Here is a 24,965-nt window from a genome sequence, read left to right as displayed (position 1 = left end):
GGTTGATTTCATGACTTTCAACAGTTCTTAAAACTCCTTTCTTTGCTTGCTCTCCTCCTGTTCTTCCTTCCATTTCCTGTGGCCCCTCACCACTGCCTTCCTGAGGGGTGTGGTCAGAGTCTGGCAGTACACCCATCGCCTCTGGCCTCTTCTTCTCGGCTCCTGGGCTCAGCAGGGGCTTCTGAAGGCCCTCCCAGGAGCCACTGGATTCAGGAGCTGGCCTTGGGTCTAGAGAGGAGGTGTAGGGTCTTCTGAGTGAAGCGGCCAAGTGCCCAGTGTTTCTTGTCGGGATCGGGCTCAGAATTGGGGAGATTTTTGTAGGACATGAGTTTGGACCTGATCCTACAGAGTCCATGGTTTCTCCTGCACCGTCTTCCTTCTGCTCCCTTCCCCACTGTACCAACATACAAGGCTGGTTCTCCCCGGTGGCCTCTGACGATGTCTCCTGTAACATTCTCCCTGGACATGCCCTTCCATAGGGAACCCTCTCTGGGTCTCAGGGCTGGAGGGGATTGGAGATTTTGTCTTCATGATTCAAAAAAGGGTGGTGTAAGGCCTGATGGAGTGGGAAGAGGGTCTGCCCCCAGAGACAGTGAAGCTCAGGGCTCTTGCACCCAGGCATCATTGGAAATTCACATAAAGTAGCAAATATTTGAGATTCCTGTTACAAAATGAACATTAATGATAAAGTGTTTCACAAGTGTAGCAGAAGATCTTGAGTTGTGAGAAAATGCCATTTGACGCCACAGAAATTTTCGACTCACTCAGGCCTTTTCGTGGCCTTTTCCCGTCCACTTGGGAAGAGCACCCCCCTCCCCCCGTGCCCTTCCTCATCCTCAAGAGCACACATCATCACCTGACATGCTGCGCATGTTGGGGTATACAGAGCTTTTCTTTTCTTCATCATCGCCCCATGAGAACAAAGCTGATTAGGAGAGCAGTTTGTTGCAGCATAGACTGTGGCTCCCAGCAGATATGCACAGGTCACTTTGCTTGACCCTGACTGGAAACAGTGATGTACTTGGATGCAGGAGATGCCGATCCGGGTCTGAGGCCTGTTGATCCCCTTTGTGGGGGCCATGTTTCACAATGCCCAGCGTACCTTTAAATCCATTAAATCTCGGACTCCTCACCATCTGGGCACAATGTCCTAATGTCTCCATCTTGTGGATGAGGAAGCAAGGGGCTCAAAGGAGCCAGGGACCACTGTACCCTCAAGGTGAATCAGCTACCACATTGAGAGGTGCGATGATGCATCTTTGGGGTGCTCTAGACCTGTCCTGATGCAGAGGCAGATGGCAATAAGGAAGGACCTGGCTTTGAAGTAGTAGGGGAAGTAGTAGGTGCTCTCTGGTGTGACAGAAACCATGGACTCTGGGAGGATGGGGCAAGCTATGTCCATCTCCAAGGGGTTGGCCGAGGCCAGAGGCGACTGTGCATAGCCGTGGGAGGCTGCCGTGTGCTTGCTGCCCCCTGCTCTCCTGCATGCGCTCGCATGGCGTTGCCTGGCAGCTCCCGCCCTGGGCACAGCCACGGAGTGCTCTGCCCGCCACGCCGTGCTCGGAGTATCTGTGGCTGCTGTCGCCATCTGTCCTCATGGCTCTCTAGGGCTGTCTGTCTGTTGCCACCCCCACCCCTCTCCCGAATGCCCACTGGAGCCCCGAGAAAAGACATCTGGGAGGAGGGGTGAGAACGTGAGTCTCAACAAAACGTAGCAGGTGACTTGTTGAGCTTTGCGTTCATGCACCATGTGGATGGACAGTGCCTTCCCCTGCCTTGTCTTCCATCCCTTCTTTCTCACCCAGAGCCTCGATTTTCCCCAATATCTCCAGGAAATCTTCTCGTCTGTGCCAGTGGCCTGAGCAGAGCGCTTTGGGCTGGGCAAATGATAACTGTGTTATCACAGTCTTGGCCCCTCCAGACCCAAGTGAGCAGGTGCTTTAGAGGCCGGGCCCTTGGAAGCTCCCTCCCATTCCTCTGCTTTATTGTCTTGTACAAAGTATTTCCCAGCACTGTAGACAAAGTCTCCCTTCCATCTCTGTGCCCATCCTCCCGAGGTGACTGGCTCATTTGAGAACCTGGGGCCCACGGGGCAGGGGTGGGTGTCTCTTGGACATCCTGTACCACTGAGATTCTCTTTCCCCAGCACAAGCAGGTGAGGGAGCTCTAGGCAAACTGTGTGCCCTCCAGGGTCACACCTCAAGGTCCACTCCTGCCTTCTTGCCGATCTGGACCACAGTCAGCACCTCCTTGTGACTGCCAGACCTCCCACCCCATGGCTCCGACATCTAGCCCTCCAGCAGAGACAGTCTAGTCTCCAGCCACCCCGGTGGGAACTGAAGAGGCAGACAAGGGCTGGGTTGGGGCCACTGTCCTTAGAAGTAAGAGTGAGACCTGCCTCTCCACCAAAGGCCTCAGCCCAGCCTAGAGCAGATGGGCAGCCCTGGAGGGAGGGCGGCCAGCTCTGCCCAGGCTCCCCATGCCTCCTGCACGTGCTTTCCTACTGCTGCTCTCATTCAACACATCGTGTTCTTTTCTCTTCATCTGACCACTGAATCTGGCGATACGATGTGTCTAGGCCTGAGCTGCTTGCACATGTTAAAACACCAAAGTGGCAGGAAGCTGCTGTCAGGCTGCGTGCGGGCACCTGGTCTCCAAGCAGACAGAGGGTGGGAGACTGCCCAGGGCCACAAGCACCCCCACATCGTGGACACCGTCCAGAGCCGTGCTCCCTGAAAGGGATGTGCCAATAACTCAAGGCGCCCCTGGGCCAGGGTAAGCCTCACTCCCAGGTAATCTGTGGAGTCCAGAGTTTATTGCTTCTTTTTGTGTTTAATTTTGAACCTCTTGGATGAGGGAGCAGTGCTAGATACCCTGGGATCTCTGGAGTTGAGACCATTTGCGAATTTCATAAGTGGCTTCCGTGGTGTGGGCCTCAGGGTCGCCAACACTTACCCTTCCTATGGTGACTTATCTGCAGGCACCAGGAGCAGCCCCAGAAGAGATGTTTGCCCCTCTGCCAGGTCCCAGGCAGCAGGGGCTTTGCTAGCCATATGGAGAAGCGAAGGGCCCTTCAGAGGCTCTCGGTGAAGAAGCAGCCTTGCCCGGCACTTGGACGACTTGGCTGTGTCTTGCCAGAGGCGGTCAGTGTTAGAGGCCCATCCACAGTTGGTCTCCTGGCTCCACCTGGCAGCAAGGAGCTGCTTCTGAGAATTTTTCTCTCTATCCCTCCCTGTTGGGTGCAGGGGAGCCTAAAGCGGAGGGGTTTCTTTGATTTGCTGCATGAGAAGTGATTTGCAATGACAAGCTTTACTTTTGGAAGGTTTTCTGGTGGCCGATTGCTGCTTATACCGTAGAGCAGTGACGTTTTGTTTGATCTCTCTTTGTATGCACTTTTCTTCGGGACCACAGCACGCCAGGGAGAGGTGGGTGGGGAGCAGCACCTGCAGTTGCAGGAGGCTGGTCTCCGCAGGTTAGAGAACAGCCTCTCTTCCCTACAGAACAATTTCTTCAACCTCAGCTTTCTCCGCCTCTTCCGTGCTGCCCGGCTCATCAAGCTGCTGCGCCGAGGCTACACCATCCACATCCAGCTGTGGACCTTCGTCCAGTCCTTCAAGGTGAAGCCCAGGACAGCCCTCGTGCCCTGACCCTCCCCTGTGTGATGCACAGTGCTGTGGCCACCACCTCCTCCTCGCCACCAGGAGGAGCCTCGTGGAGGCTCCTTGTTGGCACCCGTTATCCTATTGTAGTCTTGGTAATGCTCACTGACTCTGAGGAGGGTTCTATGACTGATTATAGACGAAGGAACTGAGGCGGTCTCTTGGTGGAGTGGCTTCATGGTCAGTGGGGGTGGATTTGTGGTCGCTGGGGTCTGGGTGGCCCCAGAGACCCGGCCACCGTCCACTCTGCAGACGAGGCCCGAGCAAGGTAGCTGGGCAGCCCTCCCTGGAGCTGCCCTGTCCTCTGAATGTCTCCACAGGCCCTGCCCTATGTGTGTCTGCTCGTCGCTGTGCTGTTCTTCATCTACGCCATCATCGGCATGCAGGTGGGTGCGCCTGATGGGACAGGGAGCAGAAGGGGCCCCTGTGCCCTGGGGCAGAAGGGCACTGATCATGGTCATCAAATGGTATCAATGACAGATTGGCACTTGGGGAACATTTCTATGTTTGAAGCACTTTATGAACTTAATTCTCAGAAAGGCTGTTCTACCGATAAGGACACGGAGGCTGGGCACCACGGGTTTGGGCCTGTCACCCAGAGTCCACTAGTGAGGCATAGCTCCACCGTCTGTGGGAAAATGCTCTGCTGTGCTCCTGAGTGGAACCCCATTGGGCTGTTAGGGTGTTGATGGGCATGTTTGGGTGCTGGGCCCCCATGGTGGTGGAGCTTTTGAGCACATCTGCCTGGTTCTGAGTGGCCTGCAAAGCACCAGCTGGTCATTCTGTTAGTCCAGAGAGTTGACCTGATCCTTTATAGGAAGTTATATGTTACAGAAGAAAAAAGTCAACAGGATCACACCAGATCACTGTACTGTCAAGTTCAGCTTGGATAAGTTAGATTGCCTTTATTTTGCCAAAGAACCCTTTGTCAGCTACTTAGAAAAACATTTAAAAGAAAGCAGTGTTCCAGTTTTAAATCTTTGGCATCTGGCCACTTTTCAACAGTAGGATGGGAGATGGATCCAAATGTTAAATTATAGTGGGAGAAGCCATTGTCTTAAAGGTTAGCTGAGAAGTGATTTTTAAACTCTACTTCAGGGATTGAAAAGGTTCTCTTCCTTTAAAATTTGCTGAGATCTGATGCTATTTAAAAAATATATATATTTGTGCCTGCTTTGGTTTGGGAATTTATAAGACCAGAAGGGTCACTGATCTTTGTTTTTGGTGAATATGTGATAGTTCATAAATTTTTCAGCCAGATTCCAGATTTTAAGCCAAGTACAGTTACTGACTTGTTTGCATTCCTAACCCTAAAAATAAATCAATTAAAATGGATAAAAAGTCCATTGTGATATTTGCACAGAAATTTAGAAAGAAACTTTCAAGTTGACCTCATAGCTATTACCAATGAAATTACTGCTTCGGAGTCATTGATGACAAGGTGAAATTTCAAATGCTTCCTGTCTTATATATAGCGCAGCCCATGTAAACTTAGCTCCGGGTAGCATTTTTACTCAGCATGCAGACTTGCAGGTGTAGACATGAGGAGCTGGGGGGGGGGGCGGCGGGCAGTGACGTGTTTGGCTGGAAGTGCTGACCCCTCCAGCCCCTGCCGCAGTGGTGGTGGCTAAGGGCAGCGTCCTGTGCCCTGTGGGTCCTCATGTGCACACATCCTCTTCTGCCTGGCCACAGCTCCTGAGGGCCCAACAGTACCAGCCTGAAACCTTCTTTCTCATTTCAGGTTTTTGGAAATATTGCCCTGGATGATGACACCAGCATCAACCGGCACAATACCTTCAGGACGTTTTTGCAAGCCTTGATGCTACTGTTCAGGTGTGTTGTTTGGGGAGTCAGCACAGGCTCAGAGGCTCCTCCGTTCAGGAGGGACAGGGCATGTGCCGACCCAGAGGGCCACCCCCCTCCCGACACCCAGCTCGTGCTGGCTTCCCCTCAGTGGGCCTTCCCAGCTTCTTCTCCCCTCTTCCTCCTTCCTTCCCTAAGGGTTCCTGGGCCTCGGGACAGATGGAAGGGAAGTCCATGAGGGAGGTCAACCTGAGAGCCCCAGGTGAGGCTGGCCTTGACCACCTCAGCTCAGATCCCTGGGGGTGGCCAGAAGGCCTCTGGTGAAGCTGCAGCCAAGGGTCTGGGAGGACAGAAGGTGTCCAGCAGGGCCTTTTTCGGTGTGCTGGACATAGGCTTTGCATCTGCTCACCTTGTTGACTGCAGGGTCTGTGGGATCGGGGGCGGGGGCAGGGGTGGGGGCAGGGCAGGGGGACACAAAATGTGCTACTCAGGGACCCAAGGAGCTCAACTGGCCAGAGTGAGTGCCTCCACCTGCCCCATGGCTCACAGGACTGCAATCGCCTAGGCTCCAGGCTCCAAGGCAGGCAGAGTAGCTTGTTTCTGGCTCAAGCACCTCCCTGTGTGCTCGACAGGGCTGCATGTCAGCTTCTGTTCCGAGACGTGACACACTCTCTGTGGCCCATCCTGGCTTGGGGGCTGTGGGGAGGGAGTGAATGTGTCTCACTGCCTCCATGTCCCCTTCGTTAAGGCAAGCCCACCACATGACCCTAGGAGGGAAGAAAGGAGCTCTTCGCAGGGACTTGTGGAGGAGGGGTGCTGACATAAAACCCTTCTTGAGGTGCCCACACGCGTGTTTGTTCATGCAGATGCACCAGGATGCTGTAAGGCCTGTGCTGGGAGATGCCCAGCACGGTGAATCCCAGGCAGATGCATTCCAGGGCCCGTGGAGGTTCTTCTTTTTATGGAGGGAGATCAGACCGATCTGCTTAGCTAAGCTGCCTGGAGAGAGTTGTCTGACTCTTGTTTTTTTATCAGATGGACAAGTATCCTTAGGCCTACACTTTCTCCAAATGACATCATTTCTCTGGACTTTAGCTATTACGTTCATTTCATCTCGTCATTAATTAACGTCCTGCCTCGTGCTGCAAGAGTTGAGGCAGGCCTATGAAACCAGCCTCAGTTTTAAGTCTTTGTTCTCAAAGATCTCTTTTCCTCCCTGGTCTCTGTGTCACGTGTGAGCACCAGTATCAGTCAGGCCTGGCATTGGACAGCTGCCCTGCAGGAAAAGCGCCCTACTCCTAGCCATTGTTAATGGGAAGTGGGCTCCACTTGTGCCGAGAGCTGGCCATGCAGGCACACCCAGTGTCGGGGGGGGCCCAGGCCTCTGGTCTGCCTGCTAGTCTAGTGCACATCTGGCCCTCGTGCTGGCCACACACCCAGGGACAAAAGTCCATGAAAAAGGTCCTCCAGGGTGGCCACTCAGGCTGGTGGGGCTGTTCTTGGTGTGTTCAGGAAACAGCAGACGCTGGTGTGGCTGGAGTGGACTGAGCAGAGACCACGGGGAAAGAGCAGGCTGCGAGTTTCACAGAGCTGTGGGCAGTTGTGTGAATGTTGGCTTTTGCAGTAAGTGAGGGGTCATTGAGAGGAAAAGTGACCTGATCTCACCTGTGTGTAGTGGACCCACTTGGCCGTTGGGTGGGGCAGAGCAGGAAGATCCGTGAGGAAGCTATTGCAGCAGCTCAGGGGAGGTGGTTGTTGCTTAGCCCGGGGTGCTGAGAAGTGGTAAGAGTCTAGCTGGTTTTTGAAGGTAGATGAGCTGATGAAGCTGGTGAGAAGGAATGGAGGCAGGGATGCCTGAAGTATATTTGGCCTAAGAAACGGGATGGAGCCCCCATTCCTTGAATCAGGGAAGGCTGGGATGGCACATGCTGGGTGAGGGAGGCCAGGAAGGGCTGTGTTGGCTTTGAGGTGCCAGAGGTCCATGAAGGGGCGCTCACCATAGTGCTGACTTTTGGTGCAGTTCCTTGTTGTCAGTAACTAGTTCTTTCCGAGTTAATGATCAATTTGAAAACCTAATGCCAGAGGATTCTTTTTAAGAAGCAGGCATCTCTTACCTAGACCTTACATATGAGTGGGTTCTCTGTGGGAGGGAGCCCAGGGAGCGTATGCACTTGAGCCAGCTCTTCTGAGGTTTCTTCTCAGGCTGGCCTGGGCCTTCCTTTGTGGGTCTCATGGCTCTGCCCTTCTCAGGGGTGCCACTGGGGAGGCCTGGCATGAGATCATGCTGTCTTGTCTCAACAACCAGGCCTGTGAAGAGCACGCCAATGCCAGTGAGTGTGGGAGCGACTTTGCCTACTTCTACTTCGTCTCCTTCATCTTCCTTTGCTCCTTTCTGGTAAGTCCTAGTCACTGTGCCCATGTGTCCACCTGTCTCAATCCATCCCAGGCCCCCCTTCCATCTCTCACTGATCCCTGATACTGATTCATGTCACATTACAAGCGGATTCTGTGTTGATGGTCTTGTTTCCCCAGAGACGATGACCTCTAAAAGGACCCACTCTGTCATGAGCTCCTGTGGGCCTTGCCTTTCCTTCTCAGAAAGGGTTTTAAGTTTCCACAGGACAACTGTCCTTTAGTCTTTAGCCTCTGCCATGGTGATGAGTTACAAAGAAGCAGCACTCCAGCTGGTGTGCCTGGGGCAGATGAGCCTCAGGAAACTGGTTGTTGGGGCGGTAAGTGGACTAGGTCCAAGTGAGCAGACACCTCTGGGAAACTTTGAGCAGGGGCATGACACAATCTGGTTGATACTTTAAAACCTTGCTCTGGCCTCTGGTCAGGAGAGGTTGAAGAGTGGTCAGGAGGTGGCTGGAGGTGACAGTGCCTAGAGAAGGGTGAGGATGAAGGGGGTTGAGCTGCACTTTAAAGACAGAGCCAACATGACTGATGAGTAAGCACAGGCATGAGAGAAAAAGAGAAAGAAAGCCGCACCTGCCGTTTGCTGGGGTGCTGGAGAAACAGGCGCTCATTCACGCCAGTGAGAATGTGACGAGGTGCAGCAGCTGTGGAAGACAGTCTGGTAGCTCCTCAGTAAACTGAAACTAGAATGGCAGTATAATCCAGCAACTCCACTTCTGGGCATATGCCAGAATTGAAGACAGGGACTTGAATAAATATTTGTACACATATGTTCATAGCAGCATTATTCACAATGGCCAGGAGGTAAAAGCAACCAAAGTGCCCACCAACAAGTGATTGGTACACAAAATGTGACATGAACATACAAGGGACTATCATTCAGCCTTAACAAGAGAGGCAGTTCTGGCCCATGCTTCAATATGAATGAATCGTGAAGTCATTATGCCAAGTGAAATAAACCAGTGACAAAAGGAAAAATAACTGTATGGTTTCACCTATCTGAGGCCCTCGAGTGAAGTTCACAGAGACAGAGTAGGATGTAGGATGGTGGGTGCCAGGGACTGGGGGAGGGGTGGGAGTTAGGGTTTAATGGGGTCAGGGTTTCAGTTGGGGAGGATGGAAGAATTCTGGAGATGGACTGTGGGGATGATTGCACAACAGTGTCAGTGTGCTTGATGCCGCTGCACTGTGCACCTAAAAGTGGTTAAATTGGTAAGCTTTTTGCTATGTATGTTTTACCACAATTTAGAAAATGGTATTAAAAAAGAATTAACATAAATCCTATCCAAACTCTTTTTATTTTTTTAGAGGGGGGAGGGAAAGAGGGAGAGAGAGAATCTCAAGCAGACTCCATGCTGATTGTGGAGCCCGACGTGGGACTCCATCTCACGACCCTGAGATCATGACCTGAGCTGAAATCAAGACTCGAACGCTTAACTGACTGAGCCAACCAAGTGCCCCCTATTCAGATTCTTTCAAAAAGTAGAAGAGCAAACACCTCCTGACACATCCTGTGATGCTGCCATTGTCCAAATACCAAAGGCAGGCAAAGATGCCACAAAAAAAGAAAACTACAACCAATGTCCCTGATAAATATATAGTAAGAATCCTGAACAAGATACTAACAGACTAGTTCCAACAACACATTAAAAGGATTATACACCATGATCAAATGGGATTTATCCCAGGAATGCACGGATGCATTGTCAACATACAAAGATTAAGCAATGTGATGAGGAAAAAACCCACATGATTATCTCATTGGTGCGGAAAAGCATTGGACAAAATTTAACACCCTTTCATGACAAAAACACTTAGCAAACTCGGAGTAGAAGGGAACATCCATAACATGATGAAGGACATGTATGAAAAACTACAGTTAACATTATACTCAGTGGTGAAAGACTACAAACTTTTCCCCCAAACAGCAGGAATTAGACAAGGATGCCCACTTTTTTTTTAATTATGTTAATCACCATACATTACATCATTAGTTTTTGATGTAGTGTTCCATGATTCACTGTTTGCATATAACACCCAGTGCTCCACGCAGAACGTGCCCTCTTTAATACCCATCACCAAGGATGCCCACTTTTTATCACTTCTCAACATCGTGCTGGATGTCCTAGCTAGAGCAGTTAGGCAAGAAAAAGACATAAAAAGCATCCAAATTGGAAAGGAAGAAGTAAAGTTATCTCTATTTGCAGATGATACTATTCTATATGTAGAACATGCTGAAGAACACACACACACACACACACACACACACACACACACACACTACTACTAATAATAAATGAGTTAAAGTGTCAGGGTATAAAATCAACACATAGTAAACAACCAGAAAAGGAAATTAAGGCAATAATTCTATTTCCGGTGGCACCCAAAAGGATAAAATACCTAGGAATAAATAAATACCCATGGAAATGAAAACTTGTACAGTGAAAACTGCAAAATATCACTAAAATGAGTTAAAGAAGACCTAATTAAATGGAAAGACATGCATGTCCATGGATCAGAAGACTTAATATTGGTAAGGTGGTAATGTCCCCACAAAGTGAGCTCTAGATTCAGTGTGATCCCTGTCAGAGCTCCAGTGGCCTTTTTACAGGAATGAAAAAGCTGATCCTCAAATTCATATGGAATGGCAAGGAGCCCCAAATAACAAAAAATCTTGAGAATTAAAGACCAAGTGAGAGAACTAACATTTCCCTCTTTCAAAACTTACTATAAAGGTACCATGAGTAAAAACAATGTGGCTGAAGAGATACTTTTCCAAAGAAGACATACAGGTAACCAACAGGTACATGTAAAGGTGCTCAGCATCACTGATCATCAGGGAAATGCAAATCAAAATCCTGAGAGCCAAGATATGGAAACAACCTAAGTGTTCATCAACAGATGAATTAGATAAGGAAGATTTGGTGTGTGTGTACACACGCACACACGCCCACATTTTTCAGCAATGGGAAAGGAGGAAATCCTTCTGTCATTTGTGACAACACGGATGGATCTTGAGGGCATTATGCTAGGTGAAAAAGGCCAGACAAGGGAAGACGCGTACTACATGTATAACTTATATGTGGAATTTTTTTTAGAGGTCAAACCGTAGAAACAGAGAGTAAAAGAGTTGTTGCCAGGGACTAGAGAGTTGGGGAAATAGGGAGAAGTTGGTAAAAGGGTACACACTTTCAGCTATAATATGAATAATGTCTGAGGATGTAAAGTAAAACATGGTGACTATAGTTGATAATACTGTATTGTATAATTGAATTTTTCTGAGAGTAGAACGTAAGTGTTCTACCAAAAAAAATAGGTGATGGATGTTTTAATTAGATGGTAGGAATGATTTCACAATGTTTATGTATGTATATATACCACAATATGCACTTTAAGTCTCTTATAATTATGTCAGTTATATATATCTTAATAAGGATGATACCGGGGCAGTATGGTATTGGCATAAGGATAGACCAGTGGAGTGGGATGGAGATTCCAGAAATAAATCCAAATATCTATGGACAGTTGATTTTTGACAAGGATGCCAAAGTTGTTCAGTATGGAAAGAATAGTTTCTCTAAGACATGGTGAAGAGACAACTGGATGTCCACATGCAAAAAAATAAAGATGGACCCCTACCTCAGCCCATATACAAAAATGAACCCAGAATTGATGAAAGAGCTAACACTACAAAACTCTTAGAAGAAAGCATAGGGGGCAGAACTTCATGATCTCGGATTTGTCAGAGGATTCTTAGATTCAACACCAAAATCACAAGCAACAAAAGAAAAAAATAAATTAGACTACTCAAAATTAAACACTTTTGTGTGTCAAAGGGGATTATAAAAGATGTGAAAATACAATTTAAGGAATGGGAGAAAATACTAATCCACATATTTTATGAGGGGATAATATCCAAAATACATAAAGAACTCTTAGAACGGTACTACAAAAGACAACCATATAAAAAATGGGCAAAAAATCAGAATACACATTTTAGCCAAGAAGATATACAAAGTGGCCAACAAGCACATGAAGACATTCATCACCTTTGGGCATTAAGGAAACTCAAAACCACACACTTCCTTCACACTCACTAGGATGGCTATAATGATAATTTTTTTTTCGGGGGTGGCTGCATACTAACACAACTTGGTAGTTTTTATTGTCTAGGACAATGGTCACAGACCACAAAGACTCGGGAAGACCCAATGCTTGGGCCCAACAAGAGACAATACTCTCCCTCGCAGTTCAGAGTCCTCTGGGCTGTAAGGGGACAGGCTTTTTCTTACGTGGCTCTGGTAGAAGGTCCATGACTGTACTCAGTACAAGAAGAGCCACAGCTGAGCCTACTTATGTGGGGGTGGGTGGATAAGGTGGCCATCCTCATTTCCATTACTCGGGTGCAACCCTGAAGACCCGGATGTGGATGGCCGAGTTGTTGCGGATGCGGGTCAGCGGCTCTCGTGTATCAGTCTCTGGTTCCAGCTCATCGACAAGCTCCACGGTGGAGGTATTGGCAGCCACCTGCAAGGACCCGAAGCTGCCTGCCTGAAGCTGTAGGGCAATGCTGATGGCACGGTTGATGGCCAGGCCCAAGTCATGAATGCAGATCTCACTGCATGAATTCTGACCCCGAGCCCCTCCGTCCAGAAGCTTTTGGCAGCGGGCCAACTGGGCCTTAAAGTCAGTGTTCATGTTGACATAAATGTCATTGGGCCTCCAGGGCAGGTGGTGGGGGAGCCGCTTCCGAAGGGTATACTCCACCGGGTCCAGCTCAGCCTCGACGGCCCCGCGGGGCTCTCGGTTTTCTGCCATGCTGTGTGCCACTCTCCAGTCCACAGTCCCCTTCCCGAGCACGTGGCCCGCTCCGGGGCAAGCCACTCAAGCGCTGCGCCCACCCGCTCGGACTGAGCGCGCGGCGCCGGACACGCAGGACCGAGGAAGAGAAGAAAAGCCGCGCGCCGGAGGATCGCGAGTCTGTGGCCGCCCTTACGGCTCAGGGATCCTGAAAGATAATAATTTTTTAATGGAAAATAACCAGCATTGGCAAGGACATGGAGAAATAGTAACTCTTGCACATTGTGATAGGAATGTAAAATGTAGCAACTTTTGTGGAAAACAGTTCAGCCCAAAGGTGTAAACAACCCAAATATCCATCAATGGATGAATAGATAAACAAACTTGTATATACCTACCATGGAATATTATTCAGCCTTAAAAAGCAATGAAGTTCTGACCCAAATGAATGGCTGAGCCTCAAAAAATCACGCTAAGTGAAAGAAGTCAGGCACAAAAGGCCCTATATGGTTCTGTATTGTAGGATTCCTTTTATGTGAAGTACCCCAAATAGACAAGCCAATAGATGCAGAACAGAGATTGCTAGGGAACGGGAGAAAGGGGAAATAAGTGAGTGACTGCTTACTGTAGGAGGCATTTTCTGGGGTGATAAAGAATTTTTGAGGGGCACCTGAGTGGCTCAGTCATCAAGCGTCTGCCTTCGGCTCAGGTCACGATCCCAGAGTCCTGGGATCGAGTCCCGCATCGGGCTCCCTGCTCCGCGGGAAGCCTGCTTCTCCCTCTCCCACTCCCCCTGCTTGTGTTCCCTCTCTCGCTGTGTCTCTCTGTCAAATAAATAAATAAAATCTTTAAAAAAAAAAAGAATTTTTGAAACTAGAGAGGTGGTTGCATAATATTGTGAATACACTAAAGCCCCCGAGTTGTACTCTTCAAAATGATTAAATGTATGTTATGTGAATTTCAACTCAATTAAACAAAAAAGAAGCTGAGCTTTTGGCCTCTGGAGTCCAAACTACTAACTCCAAAGTCACTGTTTTCCTTGAAGGCTGGCTAGGTGGGGAAGAGGGTGGTGATGGGAGGTGGGGCGGGAGGGGTGCCAACATGAATTAGGGTAGGGCAGCAGAAGCAGGGAGTGGGAGGGACCTGGGTTAGTTTGCGGGACCAGAACCCCGGGGTAGGAGGCTGGCTGCTGCGGGGGCTGGTGGTGGTGGTGGTGCAGGGGAGGCCCAGAGGCTGGGGGGAGCAGGGCTGGACGGGCTCTGGCTGAGTCAGAGTGGCCTCCGCTGCCACGATGGTTTCGCACAGACTTTGGCTGGAGGGTAAGGGCTAGCGTAGAGGGCGAGCTGAGGTCTCTCTACGTCACCCCTTCTCCTTCCTGTCCTGCAGATGTTGAACCCCTTTGTGGCCGTGATCATGGACAATTTTGAGTACCTTACACGGGACTCTTCCATCCTAGGGCCTCACCCCCTGGACGAGTTCATCCGGGTCTGGGCTGAGTACGACCCGGCCGCGTGGTGAGTGGCCCCCGTGTTCTGTGGTCCTCAGGGTGGTCTGTGCCACGGATCTCGGGACAGGGCTGGGTGGCTTCAGACCTGTGTCATGTGGCACATGTTTTGTCAAACCCCTTCAGGTTTTGGCAGGGTCCGCAGAGGGTGGTGCCAGGTCCCCTTCTAGGTGGCACGCTCCTTCTCATGCCCACAGTGCTCTTACACAGCTCCCTGGGCTGAGAAATGCTCTGTGAGACCCTTAGTCCAGGCTTAGGAGGTTCCAAGGGGTCTGTGAGGCTCAAGTCTCTTGCCAAACGGGAGTGTACTGTCTCCTCACAGGTCTGTCACATGAGGGGCGTGGAGGGCTCAAGGGAGAGGGTGTGGACACAGCAGGAGGGCCTTCCCTTGGGGCCTCACCATCCTCATGAAGCTTGGAGGCCTTCATGGCAGAAATGACATTCTTCCCGCCCATGGGCTCAGGCCTCTCCCTCTCTGCCATCTCTTGGGAACAGGAGCCAACATGCACCTGTGTCCCCAGCCCAGGCTGCAAATAGCGGGCGCTTGGTGAACTTTCACTGAAATTAAAGGAGCTACCAGGAAGGGTCTAGTATGTTGAAGACCCTTTGGTCATGGTGGGAAAGGGTTACTGTGTTGCATTAAGTGAGGGGTAGTTTGTTTCCAGACAGAGCAAGTATGTCATGAGGGGACTGGCTTGCATTAGAAGGGTGTTCCGTGATCCATGGGAGAGTCCTGCACACCCAGGACACATACTCTTATCCTCGGGGCTAGCAAAGCAGCATGGACTCACCATCTGCCCATTTGTCTGTTCCTTCATCACTCGCTTCTTCATTTGCTTATTCATTCATTCATTCTCTCAAGCGGATACTTGAGTAGTTATTCAGGGCATGCTCTCTGCAAGGCCAACACAGGACATGGAAGGGCCAAGACACCTGGCTGCTGGGGAAGGCACAGGCCGGCTCATCGCCTCGCTCATGGTGAGCGCTCAGCAGACATGAATGTGAATGAACCAAGTGCATCAGTAAACGGATGGGCATCCGTCCCTTCCCACGCTCGAAGGGAATGAGAAGACTGTGAAGATGGGGTGTAGCCACTTCCCACCTCCTCTCTCCAAGGCTCCCAGCCTGCCCGTGTCCCCCTCGCACAGCTCTGTGTTTGGTCACCCCTTGCGTGGTAGAGGCCTGGAGGAGATGGTCAGTGTCGTCGTGGTGAGGACCCTACTGCCCACAGTTTTTCCCTAAATTGGAGCTCAGCAAGGGGATTGCTCCAGAGCTCTCTGACCCTCAAGCCCCTGGGAGCTTGGCTGGGCTCCCCCACCCTCCTCTCATCCAGCCTTCCCGGAGCCCCTACCCCATCATGTGAGGATCCAGAAGAGGCTGTATGAGACCCTTCCCAGGCTGGGCAAGTCCTGAAACCACTGGTAGCACCAGCAACCCTAGGGCATTTCCATTCCTGTAGTGTCTCTCTGGGTGTTTTCCATTGTAGTGAAAACTGAATAATTTTCACGCAGTGCAGAACAAGCATGGATTTATTTATGTTTCATGGTGTAGGTGACCGTTTTTGTGGCCTCGGAGAGTCCTGTCATTTTGCTGATGCGTCAGCACATCGGCCCTGCAGTGCCCAGTGTCATTCTGGGTCAGGGGTAGGTGTGGGTTCTCTGGTCAGGAGGGCCCAGTCAGGTCAGAGAGCAGGAGAGACTCCAAGTGAGGCAGGCTTGAGGCTCATTCTAGGAGGGTCATCTGCACCGTGGTCTCAAGAGATGCTGCTGTTTCTGGGCACATTGTTTCCAGTATATGTGCTGCCAAAGGGAGGACCGGGCACGTTGTTTCTAAAGGGTGTGTTGCAGGGAAGCAGAGATGCTGTATGGGCAGTATGTTCATAGGTGCACGACAAAGGCAAGTCAGTGCAGGCCTGTGAGAGGGGAGGACTTCCCCCCAATCTTTATGAACTGTAGACCCAGGGCTACCCCTAGTCCAGCCACAGGTGGAGCAGAATTTGGACATACAGGGAATGGACTTGGGCCAGACTGTGGTTTTGTGATGGTGCACAGGGGGCTCAGACTGTTTCCCAAATCCAGAGTTCTGAAAATGGGGCCTCTGGAAGGCAGGGGCCATTGGGAGTGGGGTAAAGAAAGTGCTGTGGAAGAGTAGACAGCAAATATAAGCGTCACCCCAGAGGTGGCATCTGTGAAATAGCACACAAGACCATGGTCCAAAAGTAGCATAAATGTGACCCGCAACTAACACTCAGACTTGCTGCTCCCAAGTGGCCTGGGCTGAAAACATAGCCTGCCTCCAGATGGCAGGGGATAGGGGAAGGCCCAGCAGAGGCAGCTGAGGAGACTGAGTCCTGGGCACAGGAGCGAGGGTGCTTTGAGCCCTTCCTAGCCTCCGTGGCCGATGTAGGGATGTGGTCCGCTTTATATCCCAGGTGGCCACTCTGCTGTCTCCTCGTTCTTGGAGAGACTTAAAGAACAACAAAACTTTGTGAAATTTCCCAAGCTTTCATATGTGTGTATGGCTCTGTGGGTGTGTGCACAAGTGTACACATGTGTGCGTGTTGCATATGTGCACGGGTGTGTTTCTGTGCACATGTGGCATGCGTACATGCACGTGTGCAGCAGACATACATGTGTGCATTTGCGCACACGCACATGGTTTGTGTGTACACGTACGAGTGTGCACACGTGATTGTGCAAATGTGTGAGTGCGGTGCATGTGTGCACGTGTGTGTGCATGGGTGTACATGCACATGGTTTGTGTGTACGCGTATGAGCGTGCACGCATGTGTGCAAATGTGAGTGCAGTGCATATGTGCACGTGTGTGTGCTTGTGTGCACGTGTGTGAATATGCAGCAGACATACATGTGTACATGTGCGCACACGCACATGGTTTGTATATATGCGTACGCGCGTGCACACGTGATTGTGTGCAGGTGTGTGCAGTGCATGTGTGCACGTGTGTGTGAATGCACGTGTGCATGGGTATACACGGGCGTGCATGCTTGTGTGTGCACATGTGTGTGAGCGCAGGTGTGCATGGGTATGTATGTGCACATGTGCGTGCACACATGCCTGCGGTGGGGAGATGAAGAAGGCGTGGGGTTGTTGCTTTATGGTGCCGCCTTCTCCCATCTTCCCCGTTGCCTCACTTGGTGAAGGGTAGAGAGTCGAGAGGAGAATCACAATCACACCTGTAAGCGATCTGTCTACTCATCTTTGTGTTCATCCATCTGCCCAGTCAACATTCCTGAGCATCCGCCGTGTGCTGGGGACCAGGGGTGTGTAGGTGAAGCAAGCACGTGCTCTCGGGATGCTGAGTCCAACGGGACTGTGGGAGAACAGAGGAGCCATAGTGTGAGCCCGGGGTGTTTGAGGAGGGAGAAACCCCATCTGGCCGGTGAGTCAGAGGAGGTGGCATTTGAGCTAAACTGAAGAGGGCAGGATGGATTGAGCTCTAGAGAAGAGGTTGGGGCCGGGGCTGAAGGGAAGGGGGTGTGATTGTGTCTGATGGAGAAGAGAACGCATTGCAAAGGGGCTGGAAGGGCGGCTGGGACAGGTTGAGAAGGTCTTGAAATTTGGGATAAACAAGGAGCTTTGACTTTGCTTTACAGACAGCGAGGACAGTTTTTTGCATTGCAGTGACAGTATGGTGCCCCCACTTTCCATCTGGTGCCGTGTGAGGGATTCGATGGTGGAAGAGAGAAGATGAGCCAGAGAACAGGCTGTGAATTGGGTTGGGTGATTATTGGGGCTGGGGGCTTCACCATGCTTCCAGACCCTTCGTCATGATCCTTTAGGTCCAGTGAGGTAGCAAGCACCTTGGGTGAGGCCAAAGTGGGGCTTCCTCTTTCTTCCCTCTTTTGCAGAAATGACTTGGAGCTGACTGGACAGGAAAGAGAAACGTCGGTGTTGGCCAGGGTGCCCACCCTGGGACTAGGGGGTCCTTAGCCGGGCCAGCAGACTCCAGGAGATGCAGGAGGTAGAGACGGTCAGGAGAGCCAGGCGTGGGGTTTCCAGAACTCAGGGAGCGAGAGCAGGGGCTGCCAGAGAGGGTGGGCGAACAAGACCCGGGGGGAGGCGGACCAGTGGTTGCAGTGCGTGCACAGTGGGGGCTTGCGACAGGGGCCAGCACTGGTTCTGTATGGTGTGCCTCCTGCCCGCGTCAGGCTCTGGAAATGGTCTTGGGATTGCCCTGCCTCCCGGGGCTTTCTGAGCCCCAGGATTCCCTGCAGGGAGCTGCCTGTCCAGCCGCCCGGCTCCTCTTCCTGTCGCAGGCTGGGTGGGCGGGCGGGACGGGCTCATCGTGCCTTGGTTGCCATAACCTGTGACATTTCCTTTCCACTTGCCGGGTTCATTGTAAGGATACGTACAGTTTGTTGCGTTGTATTGCGCCACCCGTCGGCTTAGGGAAGAACTGCCCTCGTAGGTTGGCCTACAAGGTTTGCAACTCAGAGCCTCCATGGGACATACCCTTCCCTGCCCAAAATGCAAACGCAGTGCACACTCCCTGCCTGGTTTGGGAATGACGACAACTCAGCTCTCTTTCCTCCTGCCCTGCCCCGCCCCGCACTCCAGCCTCCTGGACGCTCTGGTCCCCCATCTGATCTCCCGACCCCTCCTGCTGGCTGGGGAGAGGCAGCCTTCTGAGGCGGTGCACACGAAGCTTGCTGGCTGGGCCTGGAGGGCAGGGGTCGGCTGCTGGGTGGGAGCTGGGGGCCAGGCCCTGCCTGTGCCCGAGGAAGCAGCTGTCTTTCCCGGCTTTGCCTCCAGGCTCTGCAGGGTGGGCTAATGGTCAGACAGGCTGGAGGCCAAGGGCCCCAGAGGAGGAGCGCATGGGCACAAGCAGGCCAGGAGGAGCGGCCCCTCCCAGTCTGAAGAGCCTGACAACCGAGGGGCTTCTGGTCCCCGAGGGAGGCGAGGACAGAGGCAGTGGAGGCCCAAAGACGGGCCCTCCTGCTTCACCTCTGGATCGATCCACTCAGCCAAGGCTGGGAACCCTGGGAGGAGGGCCAGGCCCTGGGGCAGCTGTGCCTGCCAGGAAAAAGCTGTCCCCTTTCTCTCCTGGGTGGCCTGAACCCGACCTCGTCTCTGGGACCCCAAGCAGGTCCCATAGGCAGGTGTCCCCAGGGGTGGAGGTGAGGCTGCAGGCCTGGTGGCCTGTCTACCTTGGAAGACACAGTCATCGGCCCCCAGACACCTCCCTGGATCCGCAGCCTTGTCCCGTGTGTTGGGGCCAGCCCTGTCCCTGGTGTGGACAGGAGGGTGCAAGAGTGGCTCCAAGCCACACCCCACCCCAGCTGCCCACCATGCCCCTGCCCCCTCCACCCCCCCAACCCCCCCCCCCCCCCCGCCAGTCTCCCATTTTCTGCCCAGCCCTGACTCCCAGCAGCAGCCCTGCCCTGGGCGGCCTAGGGTGTCTCTGGGCTTGGAGCAGGACTCACCGGTCAAGTTTGTCTCTAGAGCCTCGGGGCTCCCCCAGCTCTAGTTTTCTGGCTTGTTGTAGAGTTTTCTCCACTTCTTTAGCCTCTAGGCTAACTTGGAAGCAAATTGAGCGTGACGGAAAGCTATGTTTCTGCCGTGGTTCTCGGGCCGGCCTCATCAGTCACGTAATTCTGTCTGCCGGCTCTCCCGGCATGGTGAAGCAGCTCTTCTGATTTGGCATTATCTGTGGTTTCTAAAAGTGTGAAATCAGAAGTTGACAACCCAAAGCCGCCCCGATGCAGCCCTTCCTCATCCCTCCATGTTCATTAGCTCAGATGTCACCCCTGCCCGCTGCCCTGCGTGGGGCTGGAGTGTGGAGGTGAGGCTGGGAGGGGCAAGGAGGGGATCGGGTCACGCAGAGAAGTCCCTCATTTTACGTATTTTGACTTTTGGCGTGTAATCGGACGCTGGTTAACTGGATCTGTTTTCTTGTCTGCTTCCTCCCCCCGGCCCCCTCCCGCCGCACCCCTTCCTGTGGACCCCACCCTGCCTCTGCCTCCCTGGGCCGGGTGTCCAGTGGGCGCATCAGTTACAATGACATGTTTGAGATGCTGAAACACATGTCCCCACCCCTGGGGCTGGGGGAGAAATGCCGTGCCCGAGTTGCATACAAGGTAGACCCCGACCCTGCACCCCGAGGCTGGCTGTGCTGGGGCTGGTCTCCCGTCTCCTCTCGGGGCTTGTCCGTCTGTCTGTCTGCCGCTCTGCTGTCTCACTGTTTCTTCCTTTTCTCTGCTCCAGCCATGTCCTCTACCTTCCCAGACAGAGGGACACAGATACCATGATGGTGTCTGCACCCGCCCCTTGTGCCCGCAGGTCTGCCCCCTTGAGAGCCCCTGAGAGGCTCAGGAAGACGGAGCCAGAGCCCTCCACCTGCCTTTTTTCCTTTCCTTCTCTTTCCCAGAAATGAGGGGACAGACCACCTTTCAGACAGAAGCTGTTTTTGTTCCGGGCTCAGGACCGCACTCAGCTTCTCTGTTCCATAAGCACCTGATGAGGGTGGAGGTATCCAGCCCTTTGGGTCTGAACCTGGGGTAATAGGGGCCTGCAGGGCCTCTGGCACTTCTGAGGAACCCCCACTCAGCTCCGCACATGCAGAACTTCCCCAGGTCTGGGCTGCTGTCAGCCTGGGGAGGCAGCATCCCCAGGGCTTTGTAAGTTCCACAGCGGGAAGGAGGCGCTGTGGCATTAAGAAGGAAAGGATGCCAGGGAGAGGCGTTCTGCTGTCATTCCTGGGGCTTCAGAGACTGCTGCAGGGTAAGGACAGGTAGTCCCATGCCCCCTCCCTCCATCGCTGAGGAGCCCAGGAGGCTGAGCGGCAAGGAGGTGGTAAACTGAAGGACATCTCCAGGCCTCCCTCCTTGGGGGGCGGGCAGGTCACATGGCCCAGCCCCAAGCCTGCTCCCACCTGCCCCATGTGCCCTTTGGTGTGTAGGCACCTCCCATCCCTCCAGCACCACCCCCCACCCGTCGCGCCACACCGAGAGCCCTGCTGCAGCTCCCATTGCTCCCAGAAAACAGAGCCAGCCCGAGTCGTGCGGCTCCACCAGCATGTGTCTGGAGCCTCTCTGCCACCGCCCTCTCTCTGAGCGAGCTTCCCAGCAGAGCTTTCCTCTCTCTGGTTCTGTCCGTGCTGTCTGTCTCTGTGCTCTCAATCTGGGCCTCCCTCTGTCACCTGGCTCAGCACAGCCTTTGGAAGCTAAGTGGCTCCTTCAGGCCATCGGCAGATGCCTCTGCTGTCCTCCTCAGCCCTCCCCTGCCTGGCATGCATGTTGCGCCTGCCTGAGGCCTGCATGCAAGACTGTAGCTTTGTTCCCAAGGAGGAGAGTTCTGTCCACACTGATACCTGGGGCCAGGCTGGGCATGCAGGGCTCTGATGGGCTAGCCTTTAGGGCCCCTCCCCAGCTGTGCTGGCCAGTTCCAAGGTTCTGGTCTTGAATAGACCAGGGGAGGCCTCAGGGTGGGTAGGAATGGATGGGCTTGGGGAGCTGGGGAGGGTCCAGGAGATGCTCAGGGTGCTATGACCAGGAGGTCCTAGGCCCAGGGCAGAGATGCCTGTCTGTTTACCCTGGCCTTGTCCTTCTGCCACTTCCAGAGATCCCTGCCCTTCTAGGGCCTGGACAGGCAGAGGAGAGCCTCTGGTGAAGGTGCCCTGGACAGAGCTCTCTTCTTTTGGAAATCACCTGCTTGCTCCCCCTTCAGGCTGGGACCGGACTCCCTGACTTCCCTAGAGAGGAATCCCTCTGCCTCTCCTCCTGCCATCGGTGCTGGTCTACAGGGACCCTGTGCTCTGGAAAGCCGATTTTCCTGGTGTGCATCACAAAGGTGATGTGTGAGGTCCTGGGACCACGATTCGATGTGCCAGGTGGGGCTTTGCCAGCATTCAGGGGGGCAGAGTCTGGGCTTGTGTCTCTAGCCACCCAGTCTCTACTAGGCCGAGGATTGGATCTAGGGCCCAGACACTGGGGGCAGGGCTGGGGGCCGGGCTGGGGGCCCCCCCCTAGAGGGGAAGAGAGGCTGCTCTGTCATGGGATATGGGCTTGGCAGAGGACAGGCACAACCCGGGGAGGGGCCCTGTGCCCCCTTCTCTAGCTCTGTCTCATGGTAGACGACACGAGAGCGGTGAGAGAAGACAGGTGGGTCACGGTGCCCCTAGGGCTCTACCTGGTCAGCTAGGTGACCTCCCAGGCTGAGACCGTGCCAGACACACCAAGGGTACTTTTCTTCCTGGACACCACCTAAGTTCTCAGAGCCTCAGGCTCTGGGCAGCTGCTGGCTATAACCGGAGGTCTGTGGTACAGACACACATCTGTCTCCCGCTGTTCTGTCCTTGAAAAATGAGGAGAGAAAAGGGGCTGTTCACCTGATGGGGAAACAGGGAGCAAAGCAGCAGGGCACTGCTCCCAGTCTGGTCCGAAGTACTTTTACTTCTGTGCAATGGCCCTGAGCCTCTCCCTACCAGCCTCCACGCTGGCCCTGTGCAGTACCATCTGTTCTGGGTCCTTCTGACTGGAAGGTGCTGGCTGCCTCTTCCAGGCCCCCTGACTGGGGGGTGAGAGGCAGAAGCCTTCCTGGGGTGAAGGGATGCCTCACTGAGAGTGGGAGCTCAGAGCTGTGCTCTTGGCTAACCCGCCCCTTGTCCAGTGCTCCAGGCTGCCGGTGGAGGAGATGACGTTGGGCAGAGCTGTAAGGACAGGGGTCTTCCCTCCTGTCTGTGGGCCATCCCAGGGTGCCTCAGACTCAGTTCTGCAGCCCAGATCCCTCCCTCTTCAGCCCAGGCCCCATGCCCCTTATTCCAGCCTTGGGCAGGGGTCCTTCTGGCTAAGCATGTGCCTGTTCTTTCAGAGGGATCCAGGCTTCTGGCTTGGTGCTATGCTACAGTCTTTACCTGGACTTCTATTTTTCTGCAGCTAGGAGAAGGAGGGACTGCTCCAAGGGGGGTGGGGTGGTCCAAGGGTGAGTGTGAATGCTGGCAAAACTCCCAGCCACCCAACTTTGCCTGGGCGCCTGCAGAAGCCACCCCGAGGAGGCGAAGCCCAGCCTCTAGGGGCCTCCAGCCCCTTGTAGTCCTGTGGTGGAGGGACCCTGGTAGGCCTGGCCCTGACCTGTTCCCCTTGTCTCTAGCCCCTGGTTCGCATGAACATGCCCATCTCCAATGAGGACATGACCGTCCACTTCACGTCCACGCTGATGGCCCTCATTCGGACTGCACTGGAGATCGAGCTGGCTCCAGGTGAGCAAGGCAGCATCTGGGGAGGGCACCAAGCCAGGACCGGGCGGTCCTCAGTCCAGAGCCACCCCCAGGTGGGTGTGCAGGGAAGGGGGGTGAGGAGGCTTGTCTGGAGACGACCAAGGACAGCTGCTCATGGCGCCTCTGTTGGGCACTGACCTCATCCCCTGATAACCGCCCTGCCTTTGAGCCTTGTAATGATCCCATTTTCATGTGCGGGAGCTGAGGTGCAGGTTAAATGACCTGTCCAGGTTACCCAGAGCATGTGACGGCAGAACATAGGTTCACATGAGGTAGCACCCTTCCAGGGTGCAGCGTCTGTGTGCCTTCTGTCCGCTCCCCGTAGTGACCCCGGGCCCTGTCCGGTCCTCTCCTGAGCTAACTGATAGGACTGCATAGCCTGTGCCAAATCTAGGAGAGAATAAACCTCCAGTGTATCCTTTCCACCTTCACCCTCCTGTGAAAATTAGAAAAATTAGAGCCACCAGAGGGGATCTGCACTGTCTCTGCCCCCACACCACCCTCCTGGCTGCACTCGAGCCCTTGAGCTCAGCCATTTCGTTTGTAGCGGATGAGTCAAGGCCAGTCCCGTACCCTGCCCCCCTTGCCCTCTAGGTCCCGTTCTCATCATCTACCCACAGATGTCATGCCAGAAATTCTGCACCCTGCTTCTTGCCTGTCAGTTTTTCCTCCCTATTGGATTCTTTGTATCAACATATAAACAAGCTATGATCTCTCCCATCTTTAAAAGGTTTTCTGCTCCCTCCATTGGCTTCCCTATGTTTATTCTTCCCCTCCTCGCGACCAACTCCTCGAGAGACTGGTCTGTATTGTCTGTCTGGTCTCTCTTGTTCGGTCTGCAGGTGGGTTTCCACTGCAATGCTGCAGGAGCCGCTCTTGCTGAGCTGTTCGGCGACCTCCGTGTGCTCGGTGCTCATTTTACCTAATCCACAGCTCAGCCCTTCCTCCGTGGTCGCGTCCGCCCGCGGCTCAGCCCTTCCTCCGTGGTCGTGTCCGCCCGCGGCTCAGCCTTTCCTCGGTGGTCGCGTCCGCCCGCGGCTCAGCCTTTCCTCGGTGGTCGCGTCCGCCCGCGGCTCAGCCCTTCCTCCGTGGTCGCGTCCGCCCGCGGCACGGCCTTTCCTCCGTGGTCGCGCCCGCCCGCGGCTCGGCCCTTCCTCCGTGGTCATGTCCGCCCGCGGCTCAGCCTTTCCTCCGTGGTCGCGTCCGCCCGCGGCTCAGCCTTTCCTCCCTGGTCGCGTCCGCCCGCGGCTCAGCCTTTCCTCCGTGGTCGCGTCCGCCCGCGGCTCAGCCTTTCCTCCCTGGTCGCGTCCGCCCGCGGCTCAGCCTTTCCTCCCTGGTCGCGTCCGCCCGCGGCTCAGCCTTTCCTCCCTGGTCGCGTCCGCCCAGGGCTCAGCCTTTCCTCCGTGGTCGCGTCCGCCCAGGGCTCAACCTTTCCTCCGTGGTCGCGTCCGCCCGCGGCTCAGCCCTTCCTCCGTGGTCGTGTAGTTCTTCTTGAATCCCTTTGATGTTTCCTGTTCTGTTTTCTCATGTCTCCCACCCTCTGAATGTC

General features: G+C 53.6%; 2 protein-coding genes across 11 annotated transcripts in view; one reads left to right on the top strand and one right to left on the bottom strand.

Annotated features, from left to right (window-relative positions):
• The window catches only part of LOC113912213 (voltage-dependent N-type calcium channel subunit alpha-1B-like), a 74,570-nt gene extending 50,693 nt beyond the window's left edge, over nt 1-23,877 (top strand). For 6 of the 9 annotated variants that reach the window (XM_035726452.1, XM_035726451.1, XM_035726449.1 and 3 more), the window contains 7 exons: nt 3,501-3,617; nt 3,980-4,045; nt 5,401-5,492; nt 7,713-7,857; nt 14,064-14,191; nt 20,183-20,279; nt 23,290-23,877. In XM_035726452.1, coding sequence (XP_035582345.1) covers nt 3,501-3,617; nt 3,980-4,045; nt 5,401-5,492; nt 7,713-7,857; nt 14,064-14,191; nt 20,183-20,279; nt 23,290-23,553 — 909 coding nt within the window. In that variant the 3' untranslated portion in view covers nt 23,554-23,877. Of the gene's footprint in view, nt 1-3,500; nt 3,618-3,979; nt 4,046-5,400; nt 5,493-7,712; nt 7,858-14,063; nt 14,192-15,083; nt 15,212-20,182; nt 20,280-23,289 lie in introns of those variants that run through there. The other 3 variants (XM_035726454.1, XM_035726456.1, XM_035726455.1) reach the window with 3 other exon arrangements.
• LOC113912209 (ribonuclease P protein subunit p20-like) lies at nt 10,902-22,445 on the bottom strand. 2 transcript variants are annotated; one of them, XM_035726457.1, is made up of 3 exons: nt 22,330-22,445; nt 19,626-19,858; nt 10,902-12,885 (listed from the first exon to the last, which is right to left on the bottom strand). In XM_035726457.1, the coding sequence occupies exon 3, from the start codon at nt 12,693-12,695 to the stop codon at nt 12,273-12,275; it is 423 nt and encodes a 140-aa protein (XP_035582350.1). In that variant the 5' UTR covers nt 12,696-12,885; nt 19,626-19,858; nt 22,330-22,445; the 3' UTR covers nt 10,902-12,272. The 2 variants fall into 2 exon arrangements, 1 of the variants encoding a protein (XP_035582350.1); XR_004819933.1 differs by lacking the exon at nt 10,902-12,885 and adding an exon at nt 17,288-18,067.
• Nucleotides 23,878-24,965: the final 1,088 nt, after the last annotated feature.

This window comes from Zalophus californianus, chromosome 3 (assembly GCF_009762305.2).
Source record: "Zalophus californianus isolate mZalCal1 chromosome 3, mZalCal1.pri.v2, whole genome shotgun sequence".
NCBI lineage: Eukaryota > Metazoa > Chordata > Mammalia > Carnivora > Otariidae > Zalophus > Zalophus californianus.
Note: the sequence above shows the minus strand (reverse complement) of the source record. Positions and strands in the feature narration are given on the sequence as shown.

Bases quoted from the DNA above. Each gene is read 5' to 3' on its own strand.
- LOC113912209 (XM_035726457.1), bottom strand. From the start codon at position 12,695: ATGGCAGAAAACCGAGAGCCCCGCGGGGCCGTCGAGGCTGAGCTGGAC.